Here is a 27,897-nt window from a genome sequence, read left to right as displayed (position 1 = left end):
ATCATCAGGTTCGTAGCTACACTTTTTCTTTCAAACTATTATCATATTTAATCAATGAAGTAATTTTGTGCATTACAATTTCTATTTTATATGGAAAAAAAAGGTCTTATTACGAGAAAAAAAAAATTCTATCTTAACACCCACACATACATCGCTCTAATTTTTTTAATCAGAAATTGCAATCACTCCCAAAATTTTTCGTCATATCAAAATCATAATAATGCACTCGTATTAAATAAGTGACATGTTATGGTAATATTAGAAGTTGAATAATTATATGGAACTCAAAAATAATTAATTTCCACCATTTAGACATTCTTAATACATTATTTCTCATCATTATAAATAGTTAGCTCTAATTTAATACACATTATCTAAGGACCGTCTCGAAGATTGTGAAGAATAAACAAGGTTATTAATTTTTATTTTGTCTATATGTTCCATTTTGATTAAGCTCCTAATTAATTGTTTTTTTTTTGTCAGCCTTGGAGATCAAATTGGAAAGTGAGATAATGAAGGGCTGATGATGAGCTTTGGATCTTCCAATGGTTTCTTTATCTGCATTTGTGTTTTACTAAGTTGTGTGTGAAAATATGTTGGATTTGTATCAGTGTGTTGAAAATTTCACAAAAATTTTTTTTAAAAAACAAAGAAGCTTAAAAATTTAGACATACCTTTACTTTGAAGTTGTATTTTATTTGAGTCTGTTGAAACTATGTAACTACATTCAAGATTGGACACAAAATACAATAATTGTGTGGCCCTTGTGTGCACAACTTATTTTATTTCAAATATTGTATCAATGATTTCTTATGTTATTCTTTATTTCAATCTCGCAATATAGTTGTTATTATTTTAAAAAAAAAACAATCTTGTATATCCATTTATATTGAAAAAAAAAATCATCACAAAAAAGGTTTTTCAAATAGCAAAAAGGATAACATACTTTTAAATTGTAGACGAATAAATTTTGAAGGTCTCACCCATAACCTCTCCACACTTGCTTCATAATCAAAAGGATAAAGTAATGTTAATGTGTATAAAGCATTTCAAGTGAAACTTTATAATACAATCCATGAATTTGACAACTGTAAATAACTAAAAAAAAATGTTAAGAGTTGCCTCCATTTTGTATAAAAATTAAAACAATTTTTAAGAGCTCCCTTGTGTTTAATTTAAAAATAAAAATATCATTCATAGTCCACTTATTATAAACCGAAGTCTTGCTGATAGGTCTCTGTTTTCGCCCCTTTTTACTCATCTAATAAAGCATACTTTAGCAAACATATATAAGAAATTAGGATTCTTTACATTCATGGATTGATACATTTGAAGAAAATTCCATAAAAGAATGTAACTACAAATTAGAAATAGTCTTGAGAGTTTTTGAAAAGGTACTAAAGCTAGAAACATAAATATTCTCTTTATTGAATCTACAGAGCATGAATCCAAATGCTTTATAATCCTAAGTGGGACCAAGTTAAAAAAATCGAAGGATGATTGTGAAGAAAGAATATTACTCATCATATTTGCCATGACTTAAATATTTATGTATCTGTGCTTCTCATTCTCATGAATATCAAGTAGGTGGGAAGAACCTGTTGAGATTGAATGGCAAAGTATAGAACTCTTCATTTCTGCTATCTCCTTTAAACTTTCTGAACTTTGCCCACCATGTCATCCCTCTATCTTTCTTTGACTTTTCAACCTCGAGCGTGTTGTCAAGGAACACCGCCACAATCAAAGCCACTACGGCCGGCGATGAGAATATGGTGTTTATGAGTGCATTGAGCTACAAAGATGACACATTGTCACACATAAAAATGAGTTCTTGATGTTCAAAAATTTCAGCAACAATGTAGGGATGGTTTGCTTATGTCTTAATCAATAATCTCAGCCTTTTAAGACAACTTTCCACTTAATCCCATCAAAGGGCTTGAAACTAGTTCTAAATTAATAGAAAATATTCTAAACCATTTTAATTTTGAGTCAAACCACAAAGAAGGAACTGTAATTTATTTAACTTTAACTGTTTGGTTCAGCATTTCTGGGACGAGATTTTATTTTGCTTGCACATAAAACTAGTGTAATATCTATTATACACTTTGATCACTACTCTTCTCAATCAAATTTTGCGTAATAGCTAATTATGCCACTAAACGAAAACTCACCCATCCAGCATTGGTATGAACAAGGCCATGATGTGGAGGACTCCAGTAATCATTGAAAAATTGAGGAATAGAAATTCCAAGGAACAATGATAGCCCAGTGATGATTAGGTTTCTCATGGAGTTCATGTTTGTGAACTGAAGAAATGATATTCCAACTGAAGCTAAAGGAACAAAAACAAGTAACTGTGAATGGAGGAGCCAAAGTTAACTATGGAAATAAAAATTCAATTGAACTAATTGCTTGTGTACCTACGAGACCGAAGAGAATGCAGTACAGTGCAGTGAATATTGGGAACGGAATAGATGCAAAGACAGCCCCAAACTTCCCTGCAGAAACAAATAGAATAATACTTTAGCTAGTGTAAATGAAACTATCTTCCTACTCTAATTTCTACTCTATCATCATAACAGAAAACAACTAACTTACTAAGCTTAGAACATCAGAAAACATAGGAAAATGTGGATGCAACCCTTTAAGTCATTTGCAAACAGTTCTACTGGAAACTTTGGGATTTAGGCCCCGTTTGGTATTGAGGAGGAAAGATAAAGATGGAAAGGATGCTTTTTATATCTTTGTTAAACTCAATAATATCTCTTTTTTAATACATTTTTAAGGCAAGGAGACCAATCACTCTTGCATTCTTGTTTATGTTTAAACTAATAGGGGCAGTTCATGTGGCAGGATAAAGGGTATGAGATGTCATATTCTGTAACCAAGTAATAAACAAAAGGTTTTATATGTTAAAGTTGGAAATATATCATTTCAAAGTTGATGGTGTTCATAAATTACAAAGAGATGAAGAGATGTATTTTCATTTTCCCCAATTAAAATACACAACATGAAAAAGAAATAAAACATCAGAGCCTCATTTCTGTTGTATCAGTGGTGTTGTATCAGTGGTGCAGACTAATGTTTTGAAAGAACCATACAAACCTAACATGGAGAAGAATATCATGAAACCAGCAGAAATCTGAACAACCCTTCGACTTCCAACTCGGGTTAGTCCAAGAAGACCCACATTTTCTCTGGAATGCATAATAAAGATGGCCATAAAACTAAATTCAAATATTAGAGAGACCATATGCAAGTAACTTTGCAGTAACATCTCACGAAAGGGTGTCACTTACACTGAAACGGTAGAACCTGTCCCTGTTCCATAAAGACCACCGAGCAAGACACCAATGCCCTGTGCAAAATTAATAGGATCAGCTTTCATACACATCAAGTATCAGATCTGTAATAATGTTATTATGCATTTCTTGCAATTCAAGTAACAGGACCAACAAATCAATATAATCAAAATTTAACAATCAGTATGACCACACGCCGTACTTTATCAATAACTAATTTGTGGTAAGTGGTGACTTACCTGCCAGCCAATGCCTCGACTCAGAACATAAGCAGGAGGTGGAGTTGCAATTGCCAACCGGGATGCTACCTGATATCCAGCAGTTGACTGCAATGAGAAATTCTTTATCAGAACACCATTGCAGAATTCCCCAAAATAGTAAAGAGGCCAACATTATGATTATTCTAAATTCTTCCTTTTATCATTTGGTATGCACGTTGAAAAATAAATGGATCGGAAAATAATAATAAAATGATTTTGAGGGTAAAAATTAAACATCATTCTCTTACTTTGAAAAAGTAATAAAAATAAACACTGAATAATGATTATAAAGATATAATAGTCATTGCAGAACAGGGAAGAAAAATCCCTTTGTCTAATTACTACTAAATAAATGAGTTGAGAAAAATATCTTCAGCCCCTTGAACAATTTTCAAAGTGTAAATATTGTAGTTACAGAAATAGTCAACAGAAATAACTGAACACAATGGGAGCAGCTGGTGTGTGGTTATACTAATTTCTCAAGACCATGGAAAGTTATTTCCAAACCATTTGAACAAGACATAAAATATATGTGCCACAAATATTTAAAAGCCTAGGGTTTTTGGTCTAAACAGCTTTTATCACTTAATGCAGAACATCATTCTCTTTGCCAGAATAGTGAAAATAACAGTGCTAATGGTAAATGACATGATTAGGATAAATGGTTACCTCAACAATTGAGACAATAACTGCAGACATTGTAGCAAATGCATGACCAGCAGAAAAGGTCGGTGGGCCCCACTGGAGTGGGTACGGGAACATGAACCTATTATTAGCATTGAAAGAAACCTGAGACCTTAGCAACTAAGTGGTTCAAAATTTAAGAAGAATCGAACAAAAAGATGTACCATGGGGTAGTAGATATCAGGTTTGCTCTGTCTGTACGACAAAAATGCTGCGTTCTAGCAGGTTTATGCCGGTAAGCTCCACTTGCAGTCAATATAATAGCATAGATCCAAATAATGGCAATGCAAATCAACACTGGAAATCTTTCAAATATAGGGGTATCTCTAAATGGTCTCACATGCTTAAAATACTGCAAATTAGACAGAATTAGTTTTGTCCGAAGGAAGATTTGAATAATGTGATGGCTTGAAGGACCATGTTTTATTAGTGATTTTCCACTTACTTGTGATAATCCAATCACCAAGAAGAGCATTGGCAGGCCAATTTCTATACAGTTTCCCAACTGAAATAGATAATCAAATGATTGAGTACTCTTAGGACCCATATTATATCATAAAGAAATAAGCATTCCCTTTCCAATTAAAAAAACCAAAAAAAAAAAAATACATGGCATCTATTATGTTCCTCATATGATCACTCAACATTATGATCTTTTTTTTTCCAAGCATATAAGTAAGATTCTTTTCTCCATTGTTATTCTATTTTACTCTCTATCCCCAATATTCTGCATACCAAATGAGCCATCAAACTTAGATGGTATCCAATTATGCAAATAAGGTTTCAATCTGGCATTAGATAGCTTAGCAAGTTAAAATAGCCTTCTGAAAGAAGATTCATTAATACGGTTATTTAGAGGTCAAATCAAGTACTATTCAGAAATCTAAAATGATAGAATTTAGACTAAGTTCAAATAAGCAAAGATAGAAGCAGAGGTCCAACTCTGAGCTTGAGGGAAAAAAAATGTAGTCACTTGAAACAGAAATCAACTTCAGAGGTTGCATTCAGCTATTCAAGGAATGCTTTTTGTGACAACCGCTCTTTCAAAACCATTTTAGATTAAATCCAACAATTTATTTGAATGATTAACCATGATAGAAAAGAAGAAACCTTAAAATTTTAAAATCGCTATCATGGTTAAAAGAAATAAACTTATATTACGAGCCACATCAATCGTTCACTTGGGCCTTGGACTTTCAAAGTCCAGAAATATCATTCAACCGTTAGCCCAAACCAAACTTACACTTTTAAACACACGAACTGATAAAACATTTTAATATAAGTCATAGAGCCCATTAGTGAAAAATCAACACTATCAAATCAGTGTAATACGCAAAGTCTAAAATGTCTCGGACCTCCTCACGGCCCTATCATACCAGATAGTAGTAATTAAAAGTATCATTTTACATCATGATAGTAGATGAGCCCTATGTGGCAATATATAACAAGTCAACACATAGAACAAAAGCAGGGAGGCTATACAAGCTATAACAGCACACTATGCCTCCGGAGCCTTCCCTGATGGGCCACCACCTGAACTATCGCCTGAAAAATGTTAAACCACGGGGTGAGACAAACGCCTCAGTAACCAACTTTCCAACTCATCATACATACTAACATGTGCTCGTGAGGTGTCAAGTGGGATAATTATTAAACCACAATATCTATATACCAATGAAAATACAAATATGTATACTCAAATAATCTCAATCATCCAAACCCTCATTATGGGGGCTAACACACAAGCCACATAAGTCTATCCCTCACTATAAGGGATCAAACCGACCTATAGGCATATCCCACACTTTGGGGGACGATTAAATAGTCACAAAGATCCATCCCTTATCACAGGCCTATCCCACACTTTGGGGGACGAATAAAAAGCCATAAGGTCTATCCCTTACTCTAGGGACGAAGGAAAAAGCCAACCAATGTGCACCAATGGCGGCCTTACCACGTGGTAGGATAACGCTCAATCCAAAATCCAAATAACAACCAACCATTCACAATATAACAAAAATGTCTCAATCTTTTCTCAGTATAATCCATAAGATATAAATCATATATCTTTTCCAAACTTCTCAATCACCATTCCAAAAATCCCACAAGACAATTTTCATAGCTCAAAAGATATAACATATCTACTCAAGTTCCAAATATCAAATATTATTCTAAAAACAACAAAATACTCACAAACAACATATTAGCACATATAACAAGTGGAAAGTGGTTACCTCTCGCCAAATCAATACTTAGGATTACCACAAGGTCAATCCTTTGCTCAACCAATAATTAATCTACACAATTAATATAACCACATATTAATATAAACTAATTAATTAATTAAACTTCTCTATATTATTTAAATTTTTACTCTAAATTCCCGCAACTCTCATAACCCAAAAATTATTAAGTATTTTAGCAACAATTTAAAATTTCTAACAACCCCAAATTATTTATTTACCACCTCCAAATTATTTACCTTAATAAAAAGGATTTTCAACAATTTCTAAATATAAAATTATTATATTATAAACTCTAAAAATCCTCATTTAAGTTTAAACCTCAAAATCAAACTATCAAAAATTCAATAATATTTCAAATATTTATAAATAAATAATCTAATCAAAACTTTAATGGTATAACTACCATATATATTTCCATAAATAATAAACTTTTAGCTACAATAATTATTTTAAAACCTCCAGTCACCCAATAAATAAAAATAAACCGATTAAAATCTAATAATATGTTAAACACCTCAATTAAATTATTCAACTTAATTTTAATCGGTAAAATATGATATAAATCATATATCACATATTTTTTCAACTAGAAAAATCCATTTATGCACTAAAACCAACAAATGGACCAATCCAAACCGATTAAAATCTCAATAATATATCAAACAATCCAAATAAATTATTTAACTTAAATTTAATCGGTAAAAATATAATATAAATCATATGTAACAGATTTTTCAACTAGAAAAATTTATTTAAATACTAAAAACCAACAAATAGAGAAATCTAAACCGATTAAAATTAACAACTCATTTATTTCTAAATTTCTATAGTCATCTTTTGTCAAAACTCATACTTAGATCATATATAAGTCTCAAAATTTTCTCTAATAACTACAGTAATAATGTAAATATGAAGTTTAAAATATACAGGAAATATTTATAAAGAAAGTTTGATAAAAAGAAGAAATTTTATGTACCTAAAATATCTGCAAAGCTTGCCCTCTCCTTCACCGGTATGCTCCTCTCTCTCAAGCACACTCCAACTCTCTTTCTCTCTTCTCCTCTTTCTCTCACGCATTCTCATCTGCCCCTTACTCGCTCTTTTATCTCCATCTTCCCAACTACCTTTTTCATTTTTTTCTTCTAGCATTAAATCCTTCTCCCCAAAGTCTTCATTCTCCCATTTTTTCCACACGTCTCTCCCAAATTTTCCACCCTCAAGTTTCAACTTTCCACCGAAAGTTGGTGGAAAGTTGACTCTTATTTTTTTTTTCTTTTTAAAAAAAAATAGGATATTACAATTCTCCCCACCTAAATAGAATTTTGTCCCCAAAATTCAAACAACCACACACAAGAAATAAAAACAAAAGTAACTCAAAGCGCTTACTAAGAAAACAGGTAAGGGTACTCGTAACGCATCCGTTCCTCTGTCTCCCAAGTAGCATCACCGGGACTCATGCCCTTCCAAAAGACTTTAACAAGACGGATAGTTTTGTTCCTCAATTGTTTATCCTTAACGTCCAAAATCCGCTCTGGTTCTGCTGATAGGTCAAATTATCTCGCAACTCGACCTCTTCGGGTTCAATAACATGAGACGGATCAGGATGATACTTTTTCAACTGTGACACGTGGAACACGTCGTGTAAACTGGAAAGATGTGGCGGCAGCGCAATTCGATATGCAACAGGTCCAATCCGCTCCAAAATCTCATAAGGACCCATAAATCGGGGTGTAAGCTTCTTGGCTTTGATGGATCTACCAACACCAGTAACAGGTGAAACCTTCAGAAATACATGATCACCCACTTCAAATTCTAAAGGTCTCCTCCGGTCTGCATAACTCTTCTGTCGACTTTGGGCCATCAACAACTTCTGCTTGATCAGCTCAATCTTTCTGGTTGTGATGTCCACTAAATCTGGGCCAATAATTGTTCTTTCACTTAATTCAGTCCAACAAAGTGGAGATCTACATTTCCTCCCGTACAAAGCTTCATATGGTGCCATCTGAATGCTAGCGTGATAGCTGTTGTTATAGGCAAACTCAGCTAATGACAAGTGAGTGTCCCAACTACCCTTTAGCTCTATAGCGCAAGCCCTCAACATGTCCTCGAGAGTCTGAATCGTCCTCTCAGTCTGTCCATCAGTCTGAGGATGATAAGCAGTACTAAACTTGAGCTTAGTGCCCATGGCTTCATGTAATGACTGCCAGAAGTTCGATGTAAACCTCGGGTCCCTATCTGAAATGATAGACTCCGGCACTCCATGAAGTCGAACAATCTCATCTATATACAGCTTTGTCAATCGTTCTAAAGAGTAAGTACTCTTGATAGGCAGGAAGTGCGCTGACTTAGTCAATCTATCTACAATTACCCATATCGCATCATAGCCAGCCGGGGTTCTTGGCATACCAGTAATGAAATCCATAGAAATACTATCCCATTTCCATTGGGGAATATCGAGATTCTTTAATAGTCCTGGAGGTCTCTGATGTTCTATCTTGACCTTTTGACATGTCAGACATTCATTACAAAGTCCGTGACATCCCTCTTCATTTTTGGCCACCAGTAGTTCCTTTTCAGGTCTTGGTACATCTTGGTTATCCCTGGGTGTATCGTGTAATTACTTCGATGCGCCTCTTCTAGAATAGTCCTTTTGATTTCCTCATTATTAGGGACACAAATCCTCTTCTTGTACCTCAGGATTCCTTCTTCACCAATTTCATAATCAGGCATACCATGGGTCTCTACTTCCTCTCGGATGCTTAGTAACCGGTCATCCTCCATCTGTGCAACCTTCAAGTCTCGAAAAAACTCATAATCACCCAAAATTGATTGTAGAGTGGCTGGAGCCTCATGCACCACTTGGAGATCTCTCAATCTCTCTAAGCAGTAGTGTTCCTCCAAACTCATGTGAAACACATGCACCGTTTTCCTACTCAAAGCGTCTGCAACCACATTGGCTTTACCCGGATGATACTTAAGCTCAAAGTCATAGTCCTTGATGAATTCCATCCACCGGCGTTGTCTATTATTCAGTTCCTTCTGATCTATTAAATACTTCAGGCTCTTGTGATCGCTGAAGACTTCAAACTGTGATCCATATAAGTAGTGCCTCCAGATCTTCAATGCAAAAACCACCGCCGCTAATTCCAGGTCATGTGTAGGATAATTTTCCTCATGTGGCCTTAATTGCCTAGATGCATAGGCAACCACCTTTCCTTCCTGCATCAGGACACACCCTAAACCCTTAAGTGAAGCATCAGTGTAAAGGGTGTACGGTTTACTAGGATCTGGAATAGTCAACACTGGAGCCGTGGTCAACTTAGCCTTCAGTTCTTGAAAAGCCGCCTCACACTTTTCACTCCAGATAAACGGTTGGTCTTTCTTGGTCAACTTAGTTAGAGGCATGGCGATCTGAGAAAATCCCTTGATGAATCTTCGGTAATACCCAGCTAAGCCCACGAAACTTCGTACCTCCGTCACAGATTTTGGTGTTTCCCATTTCAATACGGCATCGACCTTGCTAGGATCAACAGCTACTCCCTCGGCAGATACTACATGGCCTAAGAACTTCACTTCTCTAAGCCAGAACTCGCACTTGCTTAACTTAGCATATAACTGATGATCCCTCAATATTCGCAATGCAATGTAAAGATGCTCTCGGTGTTCTTCCTCATTCTTGGAGTATATAGGATATCATCTATAAACACCACAATAAACTTGTCCAAGTACGGCCTAAAGATCCGGTTCATATAGTCCATAAACACCGCTGGAGCATTCGTCAAACCAAAAGGCATTACTAGGAACTCGTAATGTCCGTATCTGGTACGAAAGGCCGTCTTCGGGATGTCCTCTGCTCTAACTCTTAATTGATGATATCCCGACCTTAAGTCAATCTTAGAAAACACTGCTGACCCCATTAATTGATCTAGCAAGTCATCAATCCTAGGCAAAGGATATTTGTTCTTGATAGTCACTTTGTTCAACTGCCTGTAATCTATACACAATCTCAAGCTCCCATCCTTCTTTCTCACAAACAGTACTGGTGATCCCCACGGTGAGACACTTGGTCTAATAAATCCTTTTTCAAGTAACTCTTCGATTTGCTTTTTCAGCTCTGCCAATTCAGAAGGTGACATTCTGTACGGTGCTTTAGAAATTGGAGCTGTCCCTGGTACTAGCTCAATGGAGAATTCAACTTCCCTTTCAGGAGGTAAACCGGACACTTCCTCAGGAAATACCTCAGGAAACTCCTTTACTACCTCGATTTGCTCTATACCAACTTCTTTATCCGTACTAACGGAAAAGAAAACAGCATACGCTTGACAACCCTTCTGAATACACTTAGTTGCTTGAGTAGCAGACAACCACAAACGACCATTAATAGCCTCAACTATCGTAGTGCACAAAGGAAGAGTTACTATCTTCCTTTTACAATCCAAAATGGCATTATTTGCTGATAGCCAATCCATACCAATAATCACGTCAATACCCTTGAGGGGTAGACAAATCAAATCAATCACAGACTCACGATTCTCAAATTTAAGCACAAGACTTAAACATGCCTGTGTGGTTAACACAGTGGCTCCCGCTGGAGTTGACACTTTCAACATGTAAGACAAATCATGCATTGGAAATTTAAACTTTTGAGCACATTCCGCAGCAATAAAAGAATGAGTGGCACCAGAATCAAACAACACAGGTATATCATGTCCTTGAAGAGAGACAGTACCTCTAATCAGATTAGGAGACATACCAGCTTCCTCTCTAGTCAAAGCAAAAACTCTCCCTGGCACCGTGGATCTGAAACTAGGAGTTTGCTGCTGCATCTCTGGACAATTGCGAGCTATATGTCCGAACTTATGGCATCGGTAGCATTCCAAACATTGTCCTGGATGATTCTTCCCACATCTGAGCAAGGACCGCTAACACTTGGTGTGGATCTGGTAGGCTCATGGTGGAAAGCTCTGATTTCCTCCCATACGGCTCCCCTGAGCCTGTCTCCTCTGCATATAGCCTCTACGGGCTGAATCCTTCTGATTCTGGTTCTTGCCTCTGCTTGAGTTACCCGAGCTCCCATAACTATAGCTATTCTTTTATTGATTCCTCCCATTGGCCTCATAAAACCAGAGAATCTGCCCTGGTTATCCCGACGTCGGCTCTCCTCTACCTCTCGGGTTCTGCGAGCTGTCATCCTGAGTTTCGTGCAAGCATCCTCGAAACTCTTAAACTCATATAAGGCCATTTGCTGCTTCAACTCTGGCCTCGCCCGTTCTATCAATTGTCGGGCCATCCACTCTGGGTTATCATTCTGCTGCAGGTATGTAACATGCTTGGAGAGGTCAATATACTTGGCAATAAACTCATCCTCATGCATGTTCTCTTGTCGAAGAGCATAAAAAGCTGTTTCTTTTTCTTGTCTCATGGCTGGGGGAAAGTAGTGATCAAAGAACATTTGTTTGAATTCGTTCCAAGTAATCCCCGAGTCATCTATGCCGCTTACGCTCCTCCACCACCTCTTAGCTCGGTCCCTCAGTAAAACTACCGCTGCTTGTACCTTTTGGTAGGTATTACAGCCACAAGCTTTAAATATTGTCTCCATGTCATCTATCCAAGCCTCAGCTTTGTCAGGATCCATACCCCCATCAAACGTCTTTGGGTGATGCCGCTCTATGTCCTTCCATACGCTTTTAAGGTTCACCGCTTCTTCTTTTCCTGGTCGCCTTTGTGAACTACTCTCCTCTGGTTCCTTCAATAGAACCCCTGTGGGTGACAGAATTTCCCACCGACGGTCCAGGAAGCCCACTCCCTTCAAACTCTTCCACAGCTTTCTTGACTCTCAAATCTTCCTCCATCTTTCTTACTCTCTCATCTACCACCGTAACCGTAACTACCACTTCCCTTAACTGTTGCAGTAAAGTCTCCTGGTTAAACTGCAAAGGATTCGGTGGTTGATTAGGCGGGTTTGTGGATTCATCCCCACCCTGATCAGTTTGTCGGGATCGTGTCCGTACCATCCTCCCCACCTAAGGATGGAACCCACCAAAAGAAACACAACGTAAGGACAAACACAGACACAAAGTAACAGGGAAGGTTATGTGAGATTATTATATATTGCCACTAAATGCAATGTAATGCAACCCGCTTCACAGAATCTTTAGCTCTGATACCAAATTGTGACAACCGCTCTTTCAAAACCATTTTAGATTAAATCCAACAATTTATTTGAATGATTAACCATGATAGAAAAGAAGAAACCTTAAAATTTTAAAATCGCTATCATGGTTAAAAGAAATAAACTTATATTACGAGCCACATCAATCGTTCACTTGGGCCTTGGACTTTCAAAGTCCAGAAATATCATTCAACCGTTAGCCCAAACCAAACTTACACTTTTAAACACACGAACTGATAAAACATTTTAATATAAGTCATAGAGCCCATTAGTCAAAAATCAACACTATCAAATCAGTGTAATACGCAAAGTCTAAAATGTCTCGGACCTCCTCACGGCCCTATCATACCAGATAGTAGTAATTAAAAGTATTATTTTACATCATGATAGTAGATGAGCCCTATGTGGCAATATATAACAAGTCAACACATAGAACAAAAGCAGGAAGGCTATACAAGCTATAACAGCACACTATGCCTCCGGAGCCTTCCCTGATGGGCCACCACCTGAACTATCGCCTGAAAATGTTAAACCACGGGGTGAGACAAACGCCTCAGTAACCAACTTTCCAACTCATCATACATACTAACATGTGCTCGTGAGGTGTCAAGTGGGATAATTATTAAACCTCAATATCTATATACCAATGAAAATACAAATATGTATACTCAAATAATCTCAATCATCCAAACCCTCATTATGGGGGCTAACACACAAGCCACATAAGTCTATCCCTCACTATAGGGGATCAAACCGACCTATAGGCCTATCCCACACTTTGGGGGACGATTAAATAGTCACAAAGATCCATCCCTTATTACAGGCCTATCCCACACTTTGGGGGACGAATAAAAAGCCACAAGGTCTATCCCTTACTCTAGGGACGAAGGAAAAAGCCAACCAATGTGCACCAATGGCGGCCTTACCACGTGGTAGGATAACGCTCAATCCAAAATCCAAATAACAACCAACCATTCACAATATAACAAAAATGTCTCAATCTTTTCTCAGTATAATCCATAAGATATAAATCATATATCTTTTCCAAACTTCTCAATCACCATTCCAAAAATCCCACAAGACAATTTTCATAGCTCAAAAGATATAACATATCTACTCAAGTTCCAAATATCAAATATTATTCTAAAAACAACAAAATACTCACAAACAACATATTAGCACATATAACAAGTGGAAAGTGGTTACCTCTCGCCAAAGCAATACTTAGGATTACCACAAGGTCAATCCTTTGCTCAACCAATAATTAATCTACACAATTAATATAACCACATATTAATATAAACTAATTAATTAATTAAACTTCTCTATATTATTTAAATTTTTACTCTAAATTCCCGCAACTCTCATAACCCAAAAATTATTAAGTATTTTAGCAACAATTTAAAATTTCTAACAACCCCAAATTATTTATTTACCACCTCCAAATTATTTACCTTAATAAAAAGGATTTTCAACAATTTCTAAATATAAAATTATTATATTATAAACTCTAAAAATCCTCATTTAAGTTTAAACCTCAAAATCAAACTATCAAAAATTCAATAATATTTCAAATATTTATAAATAAATAATCTAATCAAAACTTTAATGGTATAACTACCATATATATATTTCCATAAATAATAAACTTTTTAGCTACAATAATTATTTTAAAACCTCCAGTCACCCAATAAATAAAAATAAACCGATTAAAATCTTAATAATATGTTAAACACCTCAATTAAATTATTCAACTTAATTTTAATCGGTAAAATATGATATAAATCATATATCACATATTTTTTCAACTAGAAAAATCCATTTATGCACTAAAACCAACAAATGGACCAATCCAAACCGATTAAAATCTCAATAATATATCAAACAATCCAAATAAATTATTTAACTTAAATTTAATCGGTAAAAATATAATATAAATCATATGTAACAGATTTTTCAACTAGAAAAATTTATTTAAATACTAAAAACCAACAAATAGAGAAATCTAAACCGATTAAAATTAACAACTCATTTATTTCTAAATTTCTATAGTCATCTTTTGTCAAAACTCAGTACTTAGATCATATATAAGTCTCAAAATTTTCTCTAATAACTACAGTAATAATGTAAATATGAAGTTTAAAATATACAGGAAATATTTATAAAGAAAGTTTGATAAAAAGAAGAAATTTTATGTACCTAAAATATCTGCAAAGCTTGCCCTCTCCTTCACCGGTATGCTCCTCTCTCTCAAGCACACTCCAACTCTCTTTCTCTCTTCTCCTCTTTCTCTCACGCATTCTCATCTGCCCCTTACTCGCTCTTTTATCTCCATCTTCCCAACTACCTTTTTCATTTTTTTCTTCTAGCATTAAATCCTTCTCCCCAAAGTCTTCATTCCTCCCATTTTTTCCACACGTCTCTCCCAAATTTTCCACCCTCAAGTTTCAACTTTCCACCGAAAGTTGGTGGAAAGTTGACTCTTATATTTTTTTTTTCTTTTTAAAAAAATAGGATATTACACTTTTTAGATGCTATACTGTTTAGCAACATTCAGATTTCAGAGTAAAGTCCTTTTATAATTGAAATGGTATGGTCACATAATTTCCCTTGTCATTTTCTTCTCCTCGAAAAGGCTAAGGTTTTCCAAATGTATAACATATAAAGCTGCTCATAGCAACACATACCGCAGGAAATCCTCGTTGAAAGAGTCCTAATCCAAGCAATCCAACTACAGGTGCCATGTTAAGAGGGCTGAAAAATCTAGGGAGAAGATCCATAAACCATGTTTTAGTAAAGCATCAACAACAACAACACTACCACCACCACCAACAACAACAACAATCCTTATTTCACTAGGTGGGGAAACCATATTTCAGTAAATGCTTAGATATATTATTTTTGTAATTTTCATTTCATCAACATTTTCAGATGCAACTTGTGTACCTTGAAAGTAGTCCCCAAACTTGGCTGTATCCCAGGATTATCTGAATACTTGAGCCTACAATTAGAGCTCCTTGTATAGCTCGCATTGACTGTATAAATCTCTGCCAATGACAAGGGAAGAACCTCAGTCAATTATCAGATGGCAAGAAAGAAAAGAAAATCATTGTTAAAGCTGATGCATTGAGATGAGATGTGTGAAGGAAACTTACTTCATGATTATCATTAATTCGATGCAATGAAGAGTCACTGATAATATAACCGACTGGAATTAAATAGGCATAGGATCCTCCAACAACTGCAGGCAATCTGGTTCCGAAAAGTGATTGGAGAAGTGTGTTAATGCCGGCTACAAAGAGTAAAGTCTGTATCACTCTTGCTTTGTCACCCTGGTTGTATGAGCAAGCAAATCACTCAATGCTTTGTACACCACATTAACAGAACCTGAAAAGATCATCTTGGCTAAAATTTAACCCTATGTAGTTAAAAAGAATTCTGTGAAGTTTTGTCAAGTTGAAAATTAGAATGGGAATTGGCACGTGAGATTAGCGCAAGCATGGTATAACTAAATGTAGATACTTAGAGATAAAAAGCATAAACAAACTGTTATACCATTCCTACGTGGTCTTTAGTGAATCATGAATAAAAGCCTTTTCAACCATACATGAACATGTGAGCCAATAGTGAAGGAAGTTGAAAAGATGAAAGAACACAAGGCAGCAGAAACTCAGCTTACATCACTTCCTCCAATGGCTGGAACGAGCAATGAAGGTATCATCACACTTGCCCCCAGCACTAGTATGTAATTTTGAAATCCTAATAAGATAGTTTCCACTGCAAAAAAGGACATTCACTATGAGCAGGAAAAGGGACAAAAATTTAATGAAAAAAGAACAGAATGTAAACAAGCATCTAACTATACCAAAACATGTATCCTTCACTCTCTAAATATTGGATGTCCTATACCCTAACTTAGATCATATATTTGTTTAAAGTTAAGAAAGTTAGAACTTTTCAGATATCAAGATTTAGAGGGTGTAACAGAATCCTCCCTCCTTCTTTCTCACTCTCTCTCTATTCTTTCCTCAGCCGCACATAACAGAACACATTGTAGCTTAGTTGAAACATGCTTAACATAGCCACGTGGTAATGCAGCCAGGACTTGTAATATCTCCCAAGCTTGAAGAAAGTCAGCGGTAGATTATAGAATAGCATTCTTTTATTATCTGACTCGCACAGGCAATATATCAGACAACTTACATTCATATGCTTAAATGACAACAGAAGACTAGAGTTAGACAATTGTTTTTTGATGCAACTTAACTAGACCTCAGTCACTTATAGAGAAACATCCAAGCGAATCTTTATGTACACGCCAATAGGATATGTGATATAAGGAAAAATTTTCAGAATCTTAATGGCAATTTTCTCATAGTTACCATTTTACAAACTTTGACTATCACTAAATTTTGTACGATACAGATTAACATTATGCTAACCCATTTTTAACGGTAAAGAAACTGAAGGGACCTTCATGAGGTTTACACGGTAAAGAAACTGAAGGGACCTTCATGAGGTTCCCATCTGTATTTCATGCAACTAGGAATCTAGAGAAAACTGAATGTTGTCCAGTAAAATTTGAAAAAATAAACAAAAGAACAAAAAAATGTTGATACACTACAAAAAAATAGACTTTAGGCGATGACTTTCGGCGGCGACAAAAAAAGTCGCCGCTGAAAGTCCACTTTCGGCGGCGACACCAAAAAGTCGCCGCTGAAACCAAGACTTTCAGCAACGACAAAAGTGTCGCCGCCGAAAGTGGACTTTCAGCGGCGACTTTTCTAGTCGCCGCTGAAAGTTCGCCATTGAAACCAAGACTTTCAGCGGCGACAAAAGTGTCGCCGCTGAAAGTGGACCTTCAGCGGCGACAAAAGTATCGCCGCTGAAAGTGGACCTTCAGCGGCGACTTTTTTTGTCGCCGCTGAAAGTATAATATAATAATATATATTTTATTTTACAATATTAATAAACAAATTGCCGAAAGTGGACCTTCAGCGGCGACACTGAAAGTGGACCTTCAGCAGCGACTTTTTTTGTCGCTGCTGAAAGTATAATATAATAATATATATTTTATTTTACAATATTAATAAATAAATTGCCGACAATGGACCTTCAGCGGCGACTTTTTTTGTCGCCGCCGAAAGTGGACCTTCAGCGGCGACTTTTTTGTCGCCGCCAAAAGTGGACTTTCAGCGGCGACTTTTTTGTCGCCGCTGAAAGTATAATATAATAATATATATTTTATTTTACAATATTAATAAACAAATTCAATCTGGCTCAGCGGCAAGAAGGTTGGACACGAAGGGAGGCGGTCACGAGTTTGAATCTGGAAGAAGACACATTTAAGGTGAAAATATTTAGACGATGACGTGGTGAGGAGGAGTGACGTGGCAATGACGTGGAGGTGGCTAGTGATGATGTGGCGGTCGACGATGATGACGTGGCCGCCGATGGCGATGACGTGGAGGTCGACGGTGCTGACGTGGCGGCCGGAGACGATGACATGGCACTGGCGATGATGACGTGGCATTGTTAAAGCCAATTCTTCTTAGGCATTACTTTCAGCGGCGACAAAAAAGTCGCCGCCGAAAGTGTTTTCGGCGGCGACATTTGTCGCTGCTGAAACTTCTAAAAGTCGCCACTGAAAGTATCTTTTAACGGCGACCTTTTTAGTCGCCACTACAAGTTTTCAGCCACTGCTGCTATGGCAACGACTTTTCAACGGCGACTTGTCGCCGCAAAAAACTTTCGGCGGCGACTTTTGTACTTTCAGCGGCGACAAAAGTCGCCGCTGAAAGTCAATTTTTTTGTAGTGATAAAGGTTTCGGGCATTCATTATCAAGTTCACTAAAAACATAACAAGTGCATAATTTTCATAACTCAAGAAGCACATGATTGAGTCTTCCTAAAATTTCTCCATGTCTTATAAGTCAACAAAGTAGTTAGTCCAAAGTCTGGAAAATAAAGTCAATAACTGTTTCTGTCCTTTTTAATGCTATGGCTACATTTCTCAATTCGAGATAGCCCAGTAGTTTAAACCTTCTAACTATACAAGATGATTTGAATTCAAAATAGTTTCATTGTAGGAGTAGGATACAGCAAAAACAAATAAATAATATTGACTTGGCTATTGTAGATAGAACATCAACTCATGCAAGGGTTACCAACAGAAACAAGTTAAATAAATAAAGGATTAGTCTTAAGTAAATATGTGGGGCCACTTTAATCTCTTCAGTAATCAATTAATCATTCACCAGAACTAGCTAGAAGGAGAAAGTTGCTCAAACTTGACAGGGTAAAAGGGCAACTTAGCGTGACATGATGCCATTGTTGATGCCCTCATTTGCGACGCATGGTTATTAATCTTCCATAGCTAAGTAAACATGATAATGAAGTACTGGGAAGCTCGAAATGCCAATTATAAAGCCAGAATGCAAAGTGTAAATTTGTTCACAGAAGTATAAAGAAAATTACCCTCAAAGAGCAAACAGAGAGAAACATAAAAATTTGAACTTTTAATCGACACACAAAAAGGACAGTGAAAGCATGTTTCTACACTTCTTTAGTTACTCAGAAAACTCAAAACAAATAGCGGCATTTTCCCTTCAATTACAAAATGTCTGTAATGCTAAGAAAAAAGTTCAGTCCTCATACTTTAGAAAATGACAAGCTTTCCATCCTCTGTTTTGTGGGGGAAAACTGACTGCAACTTTGCGGTCAAATCAATGTTTAAAAAAGCTCTTGTTTTTATGGGCGCACATTCTTCTGTCATTCTTTGCCCTCTTATCATCAGGGCAATCTTTCAATTTTGCAGGCGAAGATTCTTTGTTATGTTGATTCTTAAATTAATTTTGCCAGAAAAAAATGACTTTTAGAAAATGAAACATCAAAAGGAATTTGCTATATGTTCCAGCTATGTAACAGTAAATTTATATTAGTTGGATTTGTATTATTCAGATGTTGGTTCAATCGGTGACTTCTTATATGGTCCTTTGTTTAATTTTTTAAAATATTGAAGAGTTAGACTGACTTCTTTGATTCATTTACCTTTGTCTCCCATCTAATCTTTCTTATCTTGAGTCATTTATATTTACATTCAATCTTGCTTTATACGTTCCAGCAGCAGTCAATCATTCTCTCCAACCTGCCTTTACTGTTCAAGCTTCTCAAATATCTTCAAGTTCATCTATCTGTCAGGTATATATTCATTGAAGATTTTTTGGCTATGTTTTTTTTTTTTAAATGTTGTTTGTTTTAAAATAATATCATCTAGATATACTAGTATATCGAATTGTTGTTTGTTTCTTTATTATTGCATCTGCGCGACACAGTTTGAACTTGAGAATATAAAAGAAGTTTTGGCCAAAAAAAAAAAGAATAATAATAATAATATTATTATTATTATCAGGCCAAAAAGATAGTACTGTATTAAACACTGAATTCGTTAGATGCTTTTAATATTATACTGAATTTATGTTATTGAACGTGCTTTTCATTTAAATAAATTATTATAATTTAACTCATCAAAATATTGAATAATTTTATTGTCGGTTTTAAATTATATATGTATTTATCAAACCACTGATAAGAATAGTCTTGTTTTAGTTTTACATCATGATTATATTAAAGTATAATTTCAAAAATAAAATAATATTTAATTTATGAACATCCCATGCCAATCTTTTAAGAAGCCTGCGATCCTTTTTAATAAAATAATATTTAATTTATGAATATTTATTTTTTTTGGGTAAAAGGACAAAGTGATATTAAGATTAAAAAAGATTACATGTCTCTTAATTGGATTTGAGAGTCACTCAAATGGATTTTTCTGCATTATTCATTTAATTTCATTAGGATATTTGAGGTAAGTAACCAATATCACAATAACCCATTTAGGGTTTGTTTGGATTGGTGGTAGAAAAAGTAACTTATTTTTAATATGAATTTTAAAAAAGTAAAATTGGGTAATTAAAAGTTATATTAAGTAATGTGATTTGTGTTTGGATTGACTTTTATAAAAGTTAGTTTCTAAAGTAAAAAAGTTATTTGGATTATGATTAAATAAGTAAGTTTAATATGTAAAATGATCAAAATAGGTGTAATTTTTATTTAACAATGAAAAATGATTAAAAATGTGAATTTACAAAATATAATAATTTTAAATTATTATAATAGGATAATGTTATATTTAATGAGTAAAATATATTTAAATGAGAAATCATAATAATATAAAATTTTTTGAAAACAATAATATAATATAATTAACTGGATAATATGCTTTGCATAATTTGTATAAATATAAATAAAAATAATATTAAAAATTAAAAATATTATAAAAACTGTTAAAAATTATTTTCAGTTAAGAGAATATTAAAAATAAATAATTAAAAACTAATTGGAAAGCACAAATAATATATAGAGAGAAGCATGGGAACAATATAAATATAAGAGGAAAAATGTCTTTTAATTTCAAAAAGATGTTTTTGCACAAGTCATAAGTATATTTTAGGTGCTTTTACAATCCTACTTAAAAAAACAGTTTTTGACCCATAAGTCAGATTAGTCAAAAACTGTGATAAACAGCTTTTAAATTTACAAATTCACTTATCATCCTTGTAAGCTACTTTTCCCCCCTCAAAACGCCTTACATCGGAGCTTCCCATACATCTACCATTCTACCGGCTCCCTCAACCCAAAACTTATACGTTAACCCTTTCACTTCAGCAAATTCCGTCGCTTGAGACCAACTCAAAGTATGAAGCTTTTTCAGCTCTGAAAAGCCGGGCATTCATCTGCTTCCACAAGTTCCAGCAGACCACTCCAAGCAGAACACTCCACGGTATGTTTCTCATTTTCTGATCTGCTGCTCATCACATGTTGAAAATAGTCCAGGTAAATTCGATTTTTAAGACCATTTTCTTTACTTCTTTCTTAATTAAAATATTATTAGAAAATTAAAATTGTAATTTCAGATTTTTTTCTTGCATTCAATTTGTATTAGTTAAATTTTTTTTTACTGAATTTGATGGAATGCCTATTTTCGGAAATATATACTAGTGAAAATAGTAAGATTATTTTCAGGTTATTTTTTTAATTGAAATCTAACTTTTGGCCAAAAAGAAAAAAGAATGGCAATGCTTTGATACTGAATTTATGCTATTGAACCTGTTTTTCATGTAAATAAATTGTTTTAACTTAACTCATCCATATAATGAATGATTTTGTTTTCGGTTTTAAACGAAATATGCATTTATCAAACACCTGATAGTTATAAGATCAGCCTTGTTTTAGATATCATGATATTAAAATATAATTACAACAATAAAATAATATTTAATTTGGACTGTCTGATTCAAGTTTAGATGTGAGCATCCCATGCTAATATTGTAAAGATAAGCATGCGATCCATTTTTAATTAGAAAAATGTTAATTGTTTGATATATTGTGATTTGAATCACAGTACTTATGGAAATTTGGAATTGGAATATTTTATTATTATTATTATAATAAAATTAGCTAATTTTCTTTTTCTGTGTTTTCTTTTATTGATCAAAATATAATGAGAGATTTTTTAATATTTTTATTTATTTTTCCCTCAATTTCTCTTTTCATGCAAAGAAGCAAATAAATAACAAAATAAGTTTGACGGTATATCATAAAATAAAAGGCATTAATAGATGTTTCTTTCTACTTCTACAAAAATATGAATTGAAGCACTTTTTTTCTTCTAATGAAACTTATATTATAAATTGGAGGGAGTAAATATTAAACGAGGTAAACAACGTAATTAATATTTTTATAAGACGTAACTATCCTTAAAAACTTTTTTTTTAATAAACATGATTTAATTATTTGTTTTAAATGAGATAGTAGGAATAGTAACCTACTATAAAATGCACAACAGGGCATTAATTATTAATTTAAAGAATAAAAAAATTTTCTTTGCCGTTAAAAAGAGTGACACACTAATAATAGAAGGTGGATTCAAATCTCGAGATGCTCTTACCGACTATAGAAATGGTTAACGTAACTCATCATCATAAATTAATTTTTTAAAGCAATTTCCTTTTAAAGTCAGAAGTGCACATAATTCTTAAGATAATTTTAATACAATTTTTACTCATAAGGTATTTTCTTAATAGTATTCAACACAGTAAAACTTCATGACCAAGATTACACGGAAATATAGTTTAGGATACTCATTGTTACTAAAAAATATTGTAAGAAAAAATTGTAATTTTTTGCCAGCTTAAGAAAAAAACTGTATAAAAATTAATTTAAGGTGCTAAATGCTGTGGGGAAAATATTGCAACTAAAGTATTCACTAGATCCAGTAGGTTTCTCGGGGAGACGTTTCAACCACTGCTCTTTTCCAAATTTTTCCAAATTATATTATAATCACACAAGCAGAATTTTGTACTAGTGTTAGCTTTTTATCTTGAAACAACCCATCTTTTTCTGCAAGTACAAATATGTTCAAGCATCTGTAATAACGTACACGATCTTTTTCTTTTTTGACTCCAATTAAATTAGTGACTTGGAAGTTGACTGGTGCTTTTCTTTTTCATCTTGATTTTACAAACCAGGCTCTCTTCTTGCTCATCCAGGGGTGTGACGCCTAAGATTTCATGTTTACTTTTGTTGTCCTAAGTCTTTGGCATACGAGTTCCCTTTAAACAACCATAGTAATTCCTCAGGAAATTTGATTAAAAGTTCTTGCTTAAAAATTTAATTAGCTAAAAGAATTTAAATTTGAGCGAATACAACTATGATATACATGAGTGTAACTTTTCTTTTACTGTATGCAATATATCATTAGAGATGTGTAACAATTATCAATACGGAAAGCATTTGCACATCACAAAAAATATGTTGCATACAACAGATGAAATGTGACACTCACAGATCATAATTACATGTGCCCAAACTTAGGTCCTTTTAACTAATTCTGTTTTCAAAAAGAAATTTTTCCCTAATTCCTATTGTACACTTATTAAATATGAATATTTTAAAGTACTACGTGGGGAATAACTTGATTGTTTGGGGCCTGTTTTACATACTTATTCTTTTTGCCATACTAAAATTGAAATAACAATTACTTTGGGGCCCAAAGAAAGAAGGGAATATTTATTCTCTTCATCTTCAAGCAAAAGGACAGCACAAAAGAAACCTAAAGCAGTGTGCATCAAAACTGATTTAAGTCACCATTAAGGAATGAACGTATGGCTTACTTCAACTTTAGAATTGGTGTCCTCATAATTAAAGAGGTCAAGTAAAAAATAAATCCTCATCATCTATTCTTCTTTAAAGAGTTCAGACTTCCTTCTTATCTTCGTTCACATTCTTATGCCGTTCATTGCCCTCTTTCATCAGCTCATCTAAGGCGTCTTGCGGGTCAATATTGTCTTTGGAGAACCTTTGTTATGTTGATTCTTTAATTAATTTTTACTGGGAAAAAATTATGAATATTAGAAAATTAAACATAAAAAACAATTTGTTAGATGTTTTGACGAGGTAGGGCTGAGTAATAGGCAGGGTAGGCTAGCTTGAAGGTTAGCCCCTAGCCCACCCATTTATGAATAAACAGGCATGGCTAACCCATAACCCGATAGCAGCCCGTTTGGGCTGACTGGGTTACGGGGTAACCCATTTACTTTTCTGTTTTTTTTTTGTAATTTTTTCAGCATAGTTACTTTGTATATGTAACCTTATGAAGCTGTCAATAAATTTTGCATGTCAAATAGCAAATCAAATATAAAATAACATCACATAATATCAATCATATTCAATCACACAACATCACTTAGAGTCACAAACAATCAAAGTTTGATAAAATCATAAAAATAGTCACCAATCATAAAAAGTCTCATAAACTTTGAAAGTTCCAACTTCCACTTAAAGGATAAAATCAAAATTTAGACAAGCGTAAAGATTTGATAAAAGATGAATGAGAAATAATATCATCAATTAAATGAAGAATAAAGATATTTTTAAAAAAATTAAAACTCAAACGGGCAGGTATAGGCAGCCTAATATCTTACCCATAGCCTAACCTGTTTAATGGGCTACCTCATCCATTTAAGTCTGCCCGTTTATAATCTTTTATTTGGGTTAATTGGGCGGGCTTAAACGTGTAAAAATTTCATGGGTCACGGGTGGCCTGGTAGGTAATGGGTTTGTTGCTCACCCCTATCACTAGTTGACTGTAAATTAGTATTTATTGGTTTTGTGTGTGTTCAATCTGTGACAGTATAATCATGCAGAATGCAGTTTCCTAACTTTCATATTTTGACGAGATCGAAGAAACATGTCTAATCATTTTGATCTTATAGATTAATCATATCAAAACATAAGTACGTAAATAAAATAAATACCTTTTTCTGATCAACTTCCTTTTTGTTCACTAGCCCCTGAAATATTTTCAATCAAATTATATATTACATTGGCTTTTAAATTAATTTTATCAAATATTATAATATTAAAATATTAAACATCAAATCTATCAGACGCTTTTGTCATATTATGATGAATTTATATTAACTGAATATTTATTCTTGAATGAATTTATTTTTTCTGCATTTCATAACAAGTTTGGTTATTGAACTTTATTTTTCCGTCCTTTTGGTTCCTCAATAATTGCAATAATATCAGGCCAAAAAAATTGCAATAATGAATTTTAAGACTTAAACTTTTTTTTAAAAAATTTAATATATAATGTATTTGTACCAATTGCATGAATTGTTATTCACTTATTTGTTACTTTTGTACAGCCGGACATCCCTTCATTTGAATTAAGAGTTACTCGGGAGGGCATTTCTGCATTATTCGTGTAACTTTATTATAATATTTGAGGTAAGTAACAAATATCATAATAACCCATTTAGTCACTTATTTTATTTATATTTTATTTTTCTTATTATTTGCCATGAATATAGTAAGGAAATAATATCTCAATCACCAAATGAATTGATATCTTGACAAAGATGAGAAATAAAACACCGAATCAATAACTAAGCCGGTTGAGACAATAGACTAGATCAGGGTCCCGTCAGAGTCAGACCGATTATATTAAAATAATATAATTTAATTGACAATAAAAAATATAACAACATTTATAAATAAAAATCACTCAACAAAATATAAGAAACTATAAAAATAGTTTAAATGTTTATTTTTTCCCAACAGTTTAAATGTTTAATTGTAGCAGTCAAAATTATTAAAATACATATCTACTTTTTTTTGGTCCAAAAAAATACATATCTACTTTAAATGTTTGATATTTTTAGGTGGTTGAGACAAAAATCTGCACTTCATTAAAATACATATCTTTTTTCTTATTTTTTTTACTCTTTTTTCTCTCTCCCACGTGACTGCTTCCCATTTTCCTCTCTATGACACGTATCATGAGCAGTTTTCCTCTTTCTTCCTTGAACAACGAACAAACAGCAAGCACAGTATTTTTCTCTAAAATTAGTTAAATTAGTCATTTGTAATAAATAAGTGTTGTTTTCTCTAAAATACCTCTCACTAATTATGTGTATTAACTAAAATCACCAATTGATTAAATTTTAACACATAATGCCTCTCACTGATGAGCACGGAATGCGAACGCCAGTAGGATCCACATTCCGTGCTCATCAAGATGATGAGCACGGAGTGCTCAGCACTCAAAACGTGAGCATGAGGGACCTTTTTTTTTTATTAAAAAAATATATGTATTAGAATTATTTTTAGTTAAAGTTTATCTAATACTTTTAAATGTTTTTTTTACACATATTCAATATTTTAAAATATTTTATCATATCTTGAAATATTTTTTCATATGTATTTAGTGTTCTAAAATATTTTCTGACAATGCATTTGAAAAAATATTTAAGAATCTAGTATTTTAAAGTATTTTGTGATCTATTTGGTACCTAAAATATTTTTTCATATGTGTTCATTATTTTAAAATACTTTGTGACTGGGCTTACCTAAAAACATATTTCAGGATCTAGTATTCTAAAGTCTTTTATGATTTATCTAGTATCCTAAAATTTTAGTATTCTAAAATATTTTATGATACAATATTAGGAAATAGAAAATTTTTTAAAACATTAAATACACATGAAAAAATATTTTAAGGTACTAAATAAATCATAAAATACTTTAAGATATTGAAAACATCTAAAAAAAATATTTTTAAGTACTAGATAAATGTTAACCGAAAATAATTTTAATACATACTTCCTCCGATTCTTAATATAAAAGTTAATTTAACTAATTCGAGTATACTACAAAAATTAGTTAAATTAGTCATTTGTAATAAATAAGTGTTGTTTTCTCTAAAATGCCTCTCACTAATTATGTGTATTAACTAAAATCACCAATTGATTAAATTTTAACACGTAATGCCTCTCACTGATGAGCACGGAATGCGAACGCCAGTAAAATAGCAAACCTAGAACCCGCTTCACAGTTCTTCATTTCTCTATCTCAGCTAATTCGCATTTGCCTTCCTCATTTCTCTTTCATTTGTCCATACTTCATCCATCCCATTACCTCTGTCATCTTCATTCTTACCTTTTACTGTTCTAGTTTCTCCCCTCTCTCTTACAGCTTCAACAACAAATAAGCCCCCCGGTAAAGCCTTGAATGTTGAATCATCCTTTTATCTTTCTTCCATGCGTTTTAGTTTCCACGCTAAAATGCTTCTTCACTTCATTTTCTAGCATGTTCAGGAATTCTCTCACAGTAAGGTTTGTTTTCTCTCTCAATTTTTCCTTTTCCTCTGCCTTCTTTTCTCGGTAAATCTTCTCCTTTCCCACAGTTTATGCATTTTTAGGACGCAAAAAAGTTTAAACTGGATAACCACCCATCCCACCTTGTGGCTACTTGGTTAAACCCGTTTGTCACTGGATCCACCAAGCAAACTTGACCCAGGCCGATTTTTTTACCTAAAGTAAAGAATAATCTAAAAACTCTTAGTTTTATTGTGATGTTTCTGCTTTTTCTATCGGGTTTGGGTGTCTTTATTAATTTAATATGTATTGTGGATCTTTATTTAGATATTCATATCAATTGAACCCAAAAAAAAAAAACAGCAGTATAAATATTTAATTATTAGCTGATAGATTTTTTTAGTGTATTTTCAGAAGAAAACCAAATCATCATCCTTCCACGAATCATCGATTCATATTAAAAGTTGTAAATACAAAATATTTTGAATCTCTCTATGTTTAATTTTCTTC

General features: G+C 33.7%; 1 protein-coding gene across 1 annotated transcript; it reads right to left on the bottom strand.

The window, feature by feature from the left end:
* Positions 1-1,288: 1,288 nt before the first annotated feature.
* Positions 1,289-17,110, bottom strand: LOC114730865 (nucleobase-ascorbate transporter 1-like). Its single transcript, XM_028917969.1, has 14 exons — positions 17,107-17,110; positions 16,344-16,441; positions 15,820-15,996; positions 15,611-15,711; positions 15,352-15,427; positions 4,692-4,751; positions 4,411-4,598; positions 4,232-4,328; positions 3,542-3,628; positions 3,300-3,358; positions 3,106-3,197; positions 2,421-2,498; positions 2,172-2,332; positions 1,289-1,792 (listed from the first exon to the last, which is right to left on the bottom strand). Exons 1-14 carry the CDS (start codon positions 17,108-17,110, stop codon positions 1,580-1,582), a joined length of 1,491 nt encoding a protein of 496 aa, XP_028773802.1. The 3' UTR covers positions 1,289-1,579.
* Between the last annotated feature and the right edge of the window lie 10,787 nt (positions 17,111-27,897).

Source organism: Neltuma alba, unplaced genomic scaffold, assembly GCF_004799145.2.
Source record: "Neltuma alba isolate B1F8T4 unplaced genomic scaffold, ASM479914v2 tig00012772_pilon, whole genome shotgun sequence".
Lineage (NCBI taxonomy): Eukaryota > Viridiplantae > Streptophyta > Magnoliopsida > Fabales > Fabaceae > Neltuma > Neltuma alba.
The sequence above is the reverse complement of the archived record's forward strand: the minus strand, read 5'-3'. Positions and strand labels throughout refer to the sequence as shown.